The 13,443-nt window shown below is 51.0% G+C and overlaps 1 protein-coding gene across 4 annotated transcripts in view; it reads left to right on the top strand.

Annotated features, from left to right (window-relative positions):
- GATAD2A (GATA zinc finger domain containing 2A) overlaps positions 1 to 12,463 on the top strand; it is a 36,153-nt gene extending 23,690 nt beyond the window's left edge. For 2 of the 4 annotated variants that reach the window (XM_042835629.1, XM_042835630.1), the window contains 8 exons: positions 614 to 743; positions 1,255 to 1,386; positions 4,523 to 4,654; positions 5,720 to 5,887; positions 6,470 to 6,749; positions 7,517 to 7,806; positions 8,342 to 8,525; positions 9,378 to 12,463. In XM_042835629.1, the coding sequence (XP_042691563.1) occupies positions 614 to 743; positions 1,255 to 1,386; positions 4,523 to 4,654; positions 5,720 to 5,887; positions 6,470 to 6,749; positions 7,517 to 7,806; positions 8,342 to 8,525; positions 9,378 to 9,508 (1,447 nt within the window). In that variant the 3' untranslated portion in view covers positions 9,509 to 12,463. Of the gene's footprint in view, positions 1 to 613; positions 744 to 1,254; positions 1,387 to 2,521; positions 2,612 to 4,522; positions 4,655 to 5,719; positions 5,888 to 6,469; positions 6,750 to 7,516; positions 7,807 to 8,341; positions 8,526 to 9,377 lie in introns of all 4 variants that reach the window. The other 2 variants (XM_042835632.1, XM_042835631.1) reach the window with 2 other exon arrangements.
- Positions 12,464 to 13,443: the final 980 nt, after the last annotated feature.

The following is a 13,443-nucleotide window of genomic DNA, read 5'->3' as shown; positions in this document are numbered from 1 at the left end:
CCCCTGCTCTGCTGCCCCCCCTGCTCTGCTGCCCCCCCTGCTCTGCTCCCCCCTGTGCTCTGCTCCTGACAAACCTCCCTGCTCCCACAAACCGTGCTGTGTGCTTTGAGATCCCAAATCCTGGCACCAAAGAGGATCTGCTCCCTCCATCCCTGGATGGTGACCCCAGTGCGTGGCTGGGTTCATTCCCAGCTGCTCAGGAAACTGATGTGCAGCGAAGGAGCAGCGCTGCCGTCTGCGCATCACGTCCTCCCCGACCCTTTTATTTCTTTTTTAATGCAGTTTGCTGTTTCCTTCTCGTGGAGCTGAGGGGTGAGAGGTGTAGGAAGGTTATGTCATGAGAAAGTGCTCAAACGTAGGTCAGTGACTGTGTGTGAGTTGTTTCAGTTGTTCCCTTAAGGGTAGCCTGGGTGGGGGAGGTCGGAATGCAAAATCCCTTACATTAGGAGAGGAAAAAGAGAAGGGGAGTCAGGTTCTTCCTTGCAGCACATTAAGGAGGCAGTAAGTTGAGAGATATGGGAATAATGTATCAGGAGGCTGTAAGTCACACCGTGCAGCACTTGTTGGCTTGTTTTTATTAACTCATTCTCTGTGTTTTCCTTCTGATTTGCAGTGAAATAAAGAGAGAGAAGCGAGTCCCCTCCCCGGACGTCATAGTGCTGTCAGACAATGAGCCTTCTAGCCCTAGAATGAATGGTTTAACAAAGATAGCATTAAAAGAGACCAACACGGAGGCGCTCATGGTGAGTCCGCTTGTCCTGACGCACTGCAGCCCTGCTGTCCTCTGTTCCTGCAGAGCTGGGGGTCAGGGGATCCCTGGCTGCACGAGGATTGGTTTGGGGGGGTCCTGCAGCTGTTAGAGGCTGATGTGTGCTTTATTATTACTTTCTGGGCTCTCACCTCCTTAACCTTCATGTGCTTCTTAAGAGCACCTCTTTCAGAATGGACTTTTTAGCAGGGTTTATAGTGGTGGCCGCAGTATCCCGCACTCAGCGCTTGGCTCTTCATTCGACTTTTGTTTTTTCATTTCCTTTATGGAAATTACCAAAGCTTTTTTTTTTTTTTTCCCCCTTGGCCTTTGAGCTCTTTTTCCACCCTCAGTTTGTGTCCCTGCATTGCAGACATGTCAGTGATATTAAGACATACGTGACAATTACAAGGCAGTGAGTTCTTGTCGTAACTTGCATGGTATCTGTCTTTCCCTCTGCCCCCTCCCTGTTTTCCCATCCTCAACTGCCTTACCCGGCCCTGCAGAAAAGCAGTCCTGAGGAGCGTGAGAGAATGATCAAGCAGCTGAAAGAAGAGCTACGGTTAGAGGAAGCAAAGCTTGTCCTGTTGAAAAAGTTACGGCAGAGTCAAATCCAGAAGGAGACCACTACTCAGAAGGTACGTCTGTTCCTGCTAGTCCTTACCTTGGAAAGAAGGAAAAAAATACACATATATATTAAACTGTGGCAATTCCAGTGACTTGCAGAGCTTTTGAATGCAGCACATTTTGCTTTTTGCCAAACCTTTGTGAATTGAAGTGTATCCCATTAACCGTTCCTTCCTGCGGCATTTTGGTCTCGCCAAGATGAGAAGACAAGGCAGCTTATCCCATCAGCTCTATCCAAAAGCAGAACGGCTTTTTGGTAACCTCAGGTGTGTTAATGAGTGAAATGCACTGCAGGTTACTAAACACAGTCCTTAAAGCAGCACAGAAAGAGCTGGCACGCGTTTGGAGGAGGATCTCCTGCGTAACAATCCTGCCAGCGTGGTTATGGATGTGCTCACATCCCCACCGCCAGGATCTGCTCTGCACAATTCCTGCCTTTCCTCCTCCTCTCTTCCCACCCCAGCAGAAATTCCCCCTTTGTGTCGAGGAGCTGCAGTGTCACCGTCAGGCTCAGGCTGTGTCCCAGTGCCATCTCACCTCTTTGACTTTGCAGCGTGCGGTGCTGACGCGATGGATTTTGTGCAGGGGGAGCTGTGTAGGTGTCAGCTGGATGTTTGCACCTCTCTGGTTGGGTTTGCTTGTCGGTGTCTTTCTCCTGGACTTCTTGAGGTGGAAATGAAGCCGATGAAATAGCACGCAGTTCCCTGCTGAGTGATGAACTTGGGGTGCTGGAACTCGGCGGGGTCAGTTGGTGTATCCTCACCTCAACAACCGAAGCCTTTAACTCTTTTTCACTTTGTTACGTTCAAACCCAATTAGTTGGAACCAGCAGTAACAGAGGATGAGGCTGAAACAGGCTGTGAGCCGAGGCTGCTAAAACAGAGTTCTGCATTGCTGTGCTTTTGGTGCATAGGCTCTGTTCTTTTTCTGACATAACCTTATCTATACTTGCCTAATCACTTCTCCATTTAAATACGCCTGGTGAGGTGCTCGGAGGAAGCAAAGGGTGGGGGAAGGGGAAACCCACAGTCTTTGAAGATTCCCTTACTAAAGCGAAGGAGGTAAACGCTTTTGTTCCCTTAGCCTCTGTGATTCTGCCTACACCCTTACACTCCTCTGCTTTCTTTCTGGTTTTTCCTCTTCCAGCCTGCCTGTTCCTCTGGGAGTGCTGTGGCCACCCCTCCGCCCTTGGTGCGGGGCACGCAGAGTGTTCCTGCTGGCAAGCCGTCCCTGCAGGTCAGTGGGGCGGGCCAGGCTGCCAGGTAGGGCACACAGCAAGCAGGGCACGGGGCAGCACAGGCTGGCAGCTCACTGCTCACAGCCGGGTGGAAGCTCTGAGGCAGAGCCAGCACTCGCTCCCACAGACCCCACTGTAAGCTGTGTAGGAACGCTTGGGGTGGGAGACAGAGGCAGGGCGTCGCACGCAGGTACCCCTCCAAAGCTCATCCTCATCATCCTGGGACCTCATCTGCTCCACTGATAAATGCACGCAGGTTGTGGCTGCTGACGACCTCCGTAGGAGAGCTGTGGCAGCCTGTTGTTGTGGGCTGCAGGTATTTAATTGTGCCTTCACTATGATCACCTGAAGGCTGCCAGGTTTTCCTTGGCTGAATGGCACGTGCTGGTGAGGAGGGTCTGTTCAGGCTGAGCTAAAGGTGATGTTGGAAAGCCTTGGGGGGAAAAAAGCAAGAGAGGGGATTGGCGTCTGCCGGCCCGATCTTCCTCTGAGTTTGGGATCTTGCTTCACTTTCAAATTTAAAACATTTCTGATCATTTACCTCGGGCTGATCTGAAGCAAATTTCAAAACAGTTTCAGCACAAAATGCTTTCACTTGGAAAATACCAGCTCTTCATCTGAGAGCCCCACGGAGTGCTCTGCATGAGGGGCGGGCTGGATGCGTGCTCCGTTTGGGAGCCGTTCTCAGAACTCGAGGCAATCAGCTTGAGTGTTCTCTTCCTTAAGGCAAGTTGCCTTCTCAGGTGACAGCACTTTCAGAGGAACTGGACCACGACTTAAATCCCCACACTTGGGCTGCGAGCCTGCAGCTGTGTGTGTGTGTGTGTGCCAGTGGGCAGAGCAGAGAGCTGGGAGCTGCGGATCCAGAGTTCAGTTTCTCGCTCTCATTCGTGGTGTTTGGGCAAATGAACCTCACCTCCATCTGCTTTGGTTGTCTCTTTAATTCCTGCGTGTAGGAGTTAACATTTGGTCTCCAACTGGGGGGCGTAAAGAAGGGGATTGAGCTTCCCCCATCCTCAGCACGTGTGTGCACGCATTGGGAGCTCGTGGATGCGAGAGCTCCGGTGTGTGCAGATCTTAACTGGGGGGATGATGGTCAGTTTGGGGTCGGGGTGAGCGGGGTGGTGGACGTGCAGAGCCCCGTGAGCAGGGTTTGCTGCTCTGAGCAGCGCTTCCAGACGAGGCTGCGTCGTGCTCTGCAGGACTGTAAGTGATGCATGAAACCTTTGGCTGCGTTATGAGAAACTTCCAGGATGTATTACAGTCCACAGCTCAAAAAAGATGGTCGGTGGTGTTTCAGGCCTCTCTAGCTTGACTTCTTTTTTTTTTTCCCCTTTTCTTTCCTTCTTGCACACATGCCTGTGCCAAACCCCCCCAGCCTCCTGCATCCCCAGCTTCTGTCTGCCCTTTGCTTCTCCTCAGAGCCAGCACTGTGTATGGCCCCCCGTTCCTTCATCCTTCCAGAACATAAAGTTGCTCTTCACTGTTTGCTTGGAACGCTAGCTGTGCTGAAGCCAGCCTGGCCGTGTCCTGTGCTGCAGCCTTTGCTGTCCTCGTGCTGAAGGCAGATAGCATTCATCACATCAGGCACTGAGGAGAGCTGCTCTCATGCACACCGTGCTCCTGTTGCAGCGTGGCTCCCTGTGTCTCTCAGTGCAGTGGTTCTTGAGCTGCGCGGGGAGGGGGGGTGGATGGAGACGTCTTTCAGGGCTGCTCTTTACATGCTGAACTCTGTGCAGAGCGTGAGAGAGCAGCCCCTGAGCACACAGCCTGCCCACCTCTGCGTTCTGATGTCTGTATTGCTGCGTAACGTTTTGGATACCGCTTTTTTTGGTGCTCCGAGCAGAAGAGAGCATGCATCCAAATGCACCGGGATGAAACATGCAAGTAAACTGTCCTCTGTTTTTCAGACCTCTTCTACACGTATACCAGGCACTGTTATTCCTCCTCCGTTGGTTCGTGGTGGGCAGCAGACCTCTGCAAAATTAGGAACCCAGCAAAACACGCAGATAGTAATGCCACCTCTTGTCAGAGGAGCACAGGTATTTCCTTCCTGGTAGATCTGTTCTGTTTTTCCTGAGTGCGTCTGAAATGTTTCCTCAGCTGTCATTCTGCTTAGCTGGAAGGATCCTGCATAGCTTTCATTCACTGCTTAATAGAGGCATATTGCCACTGAAGGGCCATTGCAGCTCCTGCTTGTCTTGCTGTCCCATAACACTCCCAGTGAACATGGGAAGCCCCACGGTGATGCAGGATGCTACCTTACCCACACTGTCCTCCCCTGGTTGCTCCAGAGGCACCTGCTTGCTTTATTACAAGAGCTGATGGAGGGGCTCCCAGCTTCACCCTCTGCCTGGGCGAGCAGCAGCAGAGGAAACAAACTGCAATCCCTCACTCTTCCATCTTTCTTTCCTCATTATTCTTTCTGTTGTATCAATTCCACCATTTCAAACATGAAAACTCCCCTTTTTTTTTTTTAATTTGCTCATCGTGTCTGCCTTCAGGTTGAATAAGAGCTGCTGAAATGAGATAGCTGGAAATGGGGAAGTGCTGCTTTGCAGGGTCTTTATCACCTGTGGTGTCACTGAAGGAGTAGGAAAGCAAAGCTTTATTGCATTTGGCCTTCTGGACTTCAGGCTTCCGTGGGGAACTGAGGAAAACAATATTTTCTTGTTCAGTGAGGCTTTACTTTGTAGCAGAAGGTCTGCTTTTATCTACTGCATAGCCAGCATTAAGGGGAAGGCAGAGCACTTGGGGGTTCATCTGCTTTCTGTTCCGATACGGGGAAAACCTCATTGTGAGGAACAGCTTTCCTAATGCCTTTAAAATGAAAAAAGGCTCAACAGGCAGACCTTCTAGAAGAAATCTGACGTGGGAACTTTGCATTTTTGGCACGGCTCTCCAGCCTGCAGCGTGTGATGGCTTCTCATAGGAGCACCTCTTTTGACGCCACGTTCCAGTTGTTTTGCTTTGAAAGGGAGGAGCATCCCAGTCTGACACAGACACTTGTTGAGCTTTCTTGGCCTTCCCTTCCCTTCCCATTGACTCCCCACGCTTTTCTCCTGCTGTCTGACCGTTGCATCAACCCGTTTTCTGTGTCTTCCCAGCAAATCCACAACATCCGACAGCACTCCAGCACGGGGCCGCCTCCGCTGCTGCTGGCACCGCGGGCCTCGGTCCCCAGCGTGCAAATTCAGGGGCAGAGAATTATCCAGCAGGGTCTGATCCGTGTGGCCAACGTCCCCAATACCAGCCTGATCGTCAACATCCCGCAGGTGAGCACTGCAAAATCCTCTGTGCCAAACGAAACGTTGAGTGCGGAGCTCCTCGTTTTGCACTCGGGGTTTGGATGCGGATGGAAACATGGGGGTTTTTGGTCTCTCTTCGTTCTCGTGAGCACAGCTCAGGATGGGCTTCTGTCTTGAGCAGCCTGCAGATCCTGCTGGTGCTGATGTTGTGTAAAAACCGTGGACGAAAGCGGTTTAAAGTACCCCTTTACCTTTCAGATCTCCAAATCTGTGTGATCGAATTGATAGGAAAGAAAAGTCAGTTCCTTGTGAAGGAATTGGAGGGTTGGGTGATAAGTAATGTGTGTAATGGGTGGCACACTGTGCAACAAATGCCAATTCATTGCAATAAATGTCAGTACTGCGACCTGTTGGTCACTGCAGAAGTGAGCTTTAGGGGCAGGCTGTCCAGTCCCCCCCCCGAGCACCTTGAAGGTACTCATGGAGCACCCCCAGCCGATGGGAGTCACTGAGTCCCAACTCCTGATCGCTGCTCGTTGCCCCCCAGCACAGCCCTGCTGTACCGAGGTGCCCCGGCACGTCACTAAACTGTGTCTTCTTTCCTCCAAGGCCTCTCCAACTTCAATCAAAGGTACAACAGTGACATCAGCTCAGGCCAATGCCACCTCCACCAGCGCCGCTTCCATCGTCAACTCCAACGAGTCGCCCGCCAGCCGGCAGGCTGCAGCCAAGCTGGCGCTGCGGAAGCAGCTGGAGAAGACACTGCTGGAGATCCCTCCTCCAAAACCACCTGCTCCAGAGATGAACTTCCTGCCCAGCGCGGCTAATAACGAATTTATTTACCTAGTTGGATTGGAAGAAGTTGTGCAGAATTTGCTGGAAACTCAAGGTGAGATGGCAGTTCCCCAAAAGTGAGGAGAGAACCTTTCCCATCCGTGATGGGAACAGCAGGCAGCAAGTCAGGCTTTCCAGGACTAATCTGTCTAATCTGGGGCTCGCTTCCATCACCAGCTTTCAACTTGCTGTACCTGTAAAGGTGTAGAGCTGCACGGTGCTGGGATTTCCCAGAGGCTGGGCAGTGGTTCAGTTCTCCCTGGTGCAGGTGACTTCCTGTCATCCAGGTTTATGCATCACCACGGTGTTCTCCATCTGCGTTGTCAGCAGATGAAGGGTTGTTCCGGGGGAGAAATGAGAGCGGTGTCCTGGAGGAACTGCCTCCAAACAAATGAAAACTCCAGCTCTGTTGCCAAGTCCGTGCAGAAGACAAGAAGAAAATCTGAGTTGGTTACAGGCTCTCCTTGTCCCTTCTAGGCTGCAGACCTCTCTGGTCTGTCAGGTGTTTCGTAACTATCAAAGTAAACAGTTGAGCAGATTTTGTCTCAACAAATAGCACCACTTCTCTTGCCTCACTCCCTGATTTCTGCAATGTGTCTTGCCGTTCAGGATGGTTTGAGGAGGGTGAGGAAAGAAGGATCTGCAGGATGCCTGCACACCAACAAAGGGAGCCGAAAGAACGTCTGATAGTGCAAAAGGCTGAGGAGGGATGGGGAGGAGTGGAAGGTGGTGTATTTTTGGTGGTGGAGAATCTGGAGGCTTGTCGTGGGTGACTTGTAGAAATGAGAGCTGGAGCTGAGCTCACCTGGCTGTGTCCTGCAGGTAAAGTTTCCATCCCTGTTTCATCCCGTGAGCCCTACATGTGTGCTCAGTGTAAGACTGACTTCACCTGCCGCTGGAGGGAGGAGAAGAACGGAACCATCATGTGTGAAACCTGTATGACATCCAATCAGAAAAAGGCCTTGAAAGCAGAGCACACCAACAGGCTGAAGGCTGCCTTCGTCAAAGCTCTGCAGCAGGAGCAGGAGATTGAGCAGAGGATACTGCAACAGACTGCATCTCCCGTACAGAGCAAGTCAGACCCCATCGTGCAGCACCACTCGCTCAAGCAGGTGAGGCTCTGGCTGCACGAAGCCCCATCTCCGTTTTCTTTAGGATGAAATGAAATGAAAAAGACTTGCTCCAGTGCTAAATACATGGGAATAAATGTAGCTCAGGTAGAGAGCTGAGCTGGGAGCTTGTGGTGGTGGTTGTGAAGCTTCGAGGTAAAGGGCAGCCGTCATCCGTGGTGGAAACTGCATCTCACACAGCTTATAAAACCACCTCTTAGTTGGGAAGAGTCAGCTCAGGTGCTGCTTTGAGTTGAAATAAGCAAGGCACCGATTCTTTAGGCAGAGGAGATGCTGGTGTTAGAGGTGCTTACCCAGCACATCTTTCTGCGTTCTTACAGCTACTTTCAGGAACACAAAACTGATCTCTTGGTTTGATTTAGAGATGTTTTAGAGGTTTTTAGACCTGGGACTAACAGCTCATTCTGGGTTTGGCAGAGGAAGGCGAGAAAAGTCAGGCAGTAAATGTTGGCCGAGGCTCTGGGGGGTGAAGGAGGGATGCTCCCTGTGCCTGTCTGACTGTCTGCTCTCTATCCAGACTTCTAGCCAGATGTCTCGAGGCTCTGGAGCCCCGCGGGGAGTGTTGCATGCATTTAGCCAGTCACCCAAGTTGCAGAATGCCTCGTCTGCAGCAGCACTTGGGAGTAGGCCAGGTAAGCATGCTGAGAGACCTGTCAGCAAGGGCAGCGCTGCCGCCTGGAAGAAGACTCCCATCAACACAGGTAGATTTTTTTCTGAAGTTTCTTCTCTTTTCTTTCCACTTATTAGCTGCAATCTGTCCAACAGCCGTAGCTCTTTGGGGAAAGGATGCTTTTTCCTGGCTGTCCCCAGGCTGTGCTCTCAGTCTGGGTGTTGAAGCCTTGGCTTCTGCTGCGGTTTGAGCTCCTCAAAGGAGGCACGAGCAAAAGCTGCTGCTTTACAGAGCCATAAGCAGCCTGGATAACGTACTGTCAGATGCTCTTTGGTGGCTCTGTGCAGTCAGTGCCACGCTGCTGGGGTTTGTTGTGCGTTTCTGGGACCTGAGTTTGATCAAGTCGCATCAAAGCACATCAAGTAAAGGAATGGTTTTGCTGCAGGTGAGGCTGCAGCACATCCTCGCAGCGTTCTGCAGGACCTGAACCAACTGAAGCTGTTGTTTGGAACAGATTGAAAGTTAAATTCTTGTTTAATCTCTTCTGTATGTAAGAATCTGACTGTGGAGCTATTTATTTTTAAGTGATCATTAGGATCTCCAGGAAGGAAGCAGCATAGCAATTGGCTGCCTTCTGATCTACTTTCATGCTCAGTATTGAATGGTTTATATTTTTTCCTCCTGACAGCTTAATTTACCACTGCAACACGATTTCATTGCAGAGAGCCCTATTCTGCTCAACTCTTCATTTCTGATACGAAACCTTAGTGCTGTTGGCTTGGCTGATGTTGGACCTTTGGAGGTTCTGACCTTCTGTAGCACACGAGTTGCTGCAGGCCCACTTCCATTGTTTTCATGCAGGTTAAAGGGGAGTGGTGCTTATTTGCTGCTGGTTTCACCGTGCTGTGACCTTCATCCTCTCTTCTCTGTTGTGTCTCCCCAGGTGGGGCTCTGCCCTTTGTTAGCCCCAGTCTAGCTGTGCACAAGTCCTCCTCGGCAGTAGACCGCCAGCGTGAGTATCTGCTGGATATGATCCCCCCGCGGTCCATCCCACAGTCTGCCACGTGGAAATAATGCAGAGGAACGCCCGAGAGGAAGACTTTCCTGTTTCTGCCATCCTTTTTATACCACACGACAGTGGAATCTGCTTTAATCCCAGCTGGATACGCCCCAGGCTTTATAGGATGCGAGAAGACCACTCCTCATGCCATCGAGTGCTGCTGTCCCTGCTATGAGAAACGACGCCGCGTGGGTGGGAAAGACTCGAGCTCCTTTGGTTATCAGATCCTTGTGATTGACTGATAATGAAGGCTGTCAGGGAAGGGGAAGAATTCTTATTTTTTGGGCTTTATACATTTAGTTTGGATTTTCTTTGTCACCAGCACAAGAGGAGGACTGAGTGACTCTGCCTTCGGTTTCTTGGTTCACCACGGAGCGTGGATGGCGGCCTGGGGAGAGCAGCTCCCACCTGTCCTGCAGACACATTTAGTGAGCCGAGGTCATGTTTGCTTTACTTCCCTGCCCCTCCTCAGCCAGGAAGGCAGCCTGCAGATGATAATGTCTCAAAAATCCGCTGATGATGAGCTAATGATAAATAAGCAAACTGAAATTCCACTCGAGTCTGTTGTTTTCTAAGGGACTGGTGCCACCGCAACCCGTCTGGTGGGTGGGACCCCGTGCAGGAGCCTCTCACTTCTGTTGGATTCTGTTTGGAATAGACTTTGAACTGCTGGTAGTCTAAAAGTCTAATTTACTGCATAGACAAAACACCTTTTGTTCGATCTTTCTAATTCAGCCAAGAGCAGTTGGGCCTTTCATACGTTCCCAGAGGACTTGAACGAGTGAAACTGTTTGGGATTATTATTATTTCCTTTTTTTTTTTTTTTTTTTTCTTTTTTTTTCCTTTTTTTTTTTTTTTTGGAGGTTTTTTGTTGTTTTGAGCGATTTTACTTCAAATCCAGGAGCTGCAGAAGCTGCAAACGCAGTCAGAAGGGCGAGCAGAGGGATGGGGGCCGTGGCTGGGCTGAACGCTGCGCCCGCTGCTCCCCCCCCACCCGCTCCCCGGCCGCTGCAGTATTGCATTTTGATAGAGCTTTAGGTAACCCTGCTTTGAGGACAGGTTTCTACGTGGTTTTAATATATTTCGGGGATTTCCACAGGTTTCAGCCCAGGTCCCTCAGGTCCGGTTTGTCTCCTCGTCATCTTCTCTCCTTCTTCCCCGCGCTTCTCCCAAATTCACGTCCAGTTCGAGTGGCAGAAAGACTTTGCCTTACTACTTACGTTGCATATCAGTGCTGGAAGTAGTGCTGATGAGAATTATTTGCAGAATTATATATATATCTATATATCTATATATGAAAGAAAAAAGGGGGGAGGGGGCGCGACTCAGCCCCTGTGCTGGGTCTTATTTTCTTAGCAGCTGCTGTTGGATCTCAGTCTGAAGCAGCCTCTGCGCAGGGCCGTCCCCAGATCGAGCCGTGGCATAGTGGGAAAGAGGACTCGTCCATTTGAGCCCCTGTTCTGTTGTGTGAATATCAATATTTAGATACTTTGGAAACTGTTGGGTAGCCTAGAGAGCCTAGTTTTGCAAAACGGTCTTTGTTGCTGTATAAAGCCCTAGGATTTCAATTTGACTTTGTTTTGTTTTTTTCCTCTGTTTGTTTTACAAATGTAAATCAAGAGCGAACTGGGCACGAGAGGAATTCATTGTGTTGGGTTCATTTTTCTTTTCATTCCGGGGTATTTTGGATCGGGAGATGTGGAGAGAGAGAGAGAGAGAGAAATGGAGTGCATTTTATTTTTGCACTTTGAAATATTACAGAATTGTTTCAGTTCTTTACACGTGTGGAGTTTTCTTGTATTTTATTTTATTTTTCTCTCTTCTGACCAATGCCTGCATTACCCCCAGAACACGTCCAGAGCTGAAACCTGGCCTGGGGAGGGAGACCTTGTTTGTCCAGAAGGAAAAAAAGCAAAACTTCTCTCCGTTTGAAATGCAGATGCGTCGGGGGGGGAGGAGCGACGCCTGCCTTGTGTGTCACAGCTGGGGAAGAGGGAGTGGAAAGAGGGGCAGAAGTATGAAAAGCACCCGGGTGAAAAGCGATGTCAGCGCCTGTTTGGGCACAGCAGCTCCTCCTGTTCCAGCACGGCCCGCAGGGGAGGCCTGGCACTGAGCTCAGTGCGATGGGAGACAGCTCAGAACTGAGAGCACAAAGCGCGGAGCATCTTGCAAACGCTGCTCCCTCGCGATGCTGGACCACAGCGAGCTTTGATTCGATAAACCAAGGGGCCCCGCGAGCGCTGTGCGTTGGGGCAGCGTTGCTCCAGGAGGGTTTTAACCCACAGATCCAGCCCAGCCATCGCTGCTGGCATCCAGAGCCGGTCTGACATCGTTTTTTATCTGTGGTTCTTGGAGCGCTGCAGGTAACTTCCATATTTATTGCATGTGTCGCTGCAAAGCCCTGCCCGGCTGCTGCGGCAGAACGCGAGCGCTGAGCCTCGCTGCACGGCCGGGGCTGCGTTGTTCTGCTCAGCGCCGAGCTGCGCGGGCATCTGCTCCCCTGCCAGAGCAAAGGGGAGAAAAAAGCAAAAGCAGAACAGCTCGGTGGGCTGGAATTGGGACGAAATTGGGACGAAATTGGGACGGAATTGTCCCAGAGCGGCGCTGCGCCTCGAGGTGACGCCGCTGGGGGTGGCGGCGGAGGAGCCGTGCGGAACAAACCTCCGCTCCGCGCTGCCGCTGCTGGGCTGCCGGCACCGAAGGGCCCCCGCTGCACTGCGGGCAGAGCTCCGAACAAAGGCCGGCCGCCGCTTCGCTGCACGGCGCTGCATGAGCCGGGGACGGTGCTGCAGGCTTCCACCTCTCCTGGGGAGAGGCTCAGAGCAGCGTTGGTTCTCGCAAGCCATATAACCTTTCTCGGAGACGTTGCAACTACGAGATTTTATAATACAGTAATAAACGCCGATGACTTATTGTACTTAGATTTTAGCGACTTGTGAAATAAACCCCTGATTTTCATTTGAAACCAGTGTTGCGATTCTGGGAGCCGTGTGGTTTGTTAATTATTTTTTTTTTTGGGGAGGAGGGGCCCGCGGCTGTTATAATCACGGCGGAATTTATTGCCCAGGCGGCGCTCAGGGCAGCCCGGTGACGGCGTGGCCCTGGGGCTGCGCTCCTCGTTGTGCCGCGCACGGCGTCCCTGCCGGGCTGCTGAGGAAGATGCTGGGTTAACGCTGCCCTCTCAGTAGCTCAGTGCCGCGGGTTTCTTTGCTTCTTTTCCCGTTTTTCTGATCGTTTTAGGAGCCTTTGCCTCCGAATCGTCAGACCTCGCCGTCCCTGTTTTTTTTTTGCTTACTAAGGAGGAAAAAAAAATGGCCAAAGGGCAGCAAAGGATTGGGAAGAGGGGATGTGGGCTGCAGGAGTGAGCAGAGCCGCTGCGTTCAGAGCCTTTGTCACCTCCTTTCTGAAGGAGAGGGCGCAGAAGGGGACTTTTTTAATGATAAAGATATAAATATTATATATATATGATGCAAAAAAGAACCTCAAGGAACCGCAGGAGTGTTTGTCTGCTTAAGGCAGTTACGCTGTGTGTCGCCTTTCAGCGGAACGATTTGCATTGTGCTTTTTTTTTTTAAATGAGAAGGATTTATAATCATTAACAAAGTGTAACAGTGAGGTGACAGCAGCGCAGGGTTTGGTTTTGTCACTCGTGTTTATTGTGACTCTAAATCTTTTGATGAAAAAAAAAAAAAAAGATATATATATCAAAACCTTAAAAAGAAAAAAAAGTTCCCACCCATCGTCCCCAAGGGAGGAAGAACCTGAACTCAATAACTGTGCGTTGTGTTGTGAGGGGGGTTTTGGTGTTTGGATGACAATAAACAAGTGGACAAAGTCCTGTGTCTGGCTGTCATTGGGGGCCTGGGGTGGATGGGGGGCGGGGGTGGGGGTGGTGTTAACGGTGGTGGTGGTGATGATGATGGCAGGGGTGATTGTGGTGGTGACAATG

The sequence above is a fragment of the Centrocercus urophasianus genome, unplaced genomic scaffold, assembly GCF_019232065.1.
Source record: "Centrocercus urophasianus isolate 14NV4802_14NV808 unplaced genomic scaffold, USGS_Curo_1.0 seq_54, whole genome shotgun sequence".
Lineage (NCBI taxonomy): Eukaryota > Metazoa > Chordata > Aves > Galliformes > Phasianidae > Centrocercus > Centrocercus urophasianus.
The sequence above is the reverse complement of the archived record's forward strand: the minus strand, read 5'-3'. Positions and strand labels throughout refer to the sequence as shown.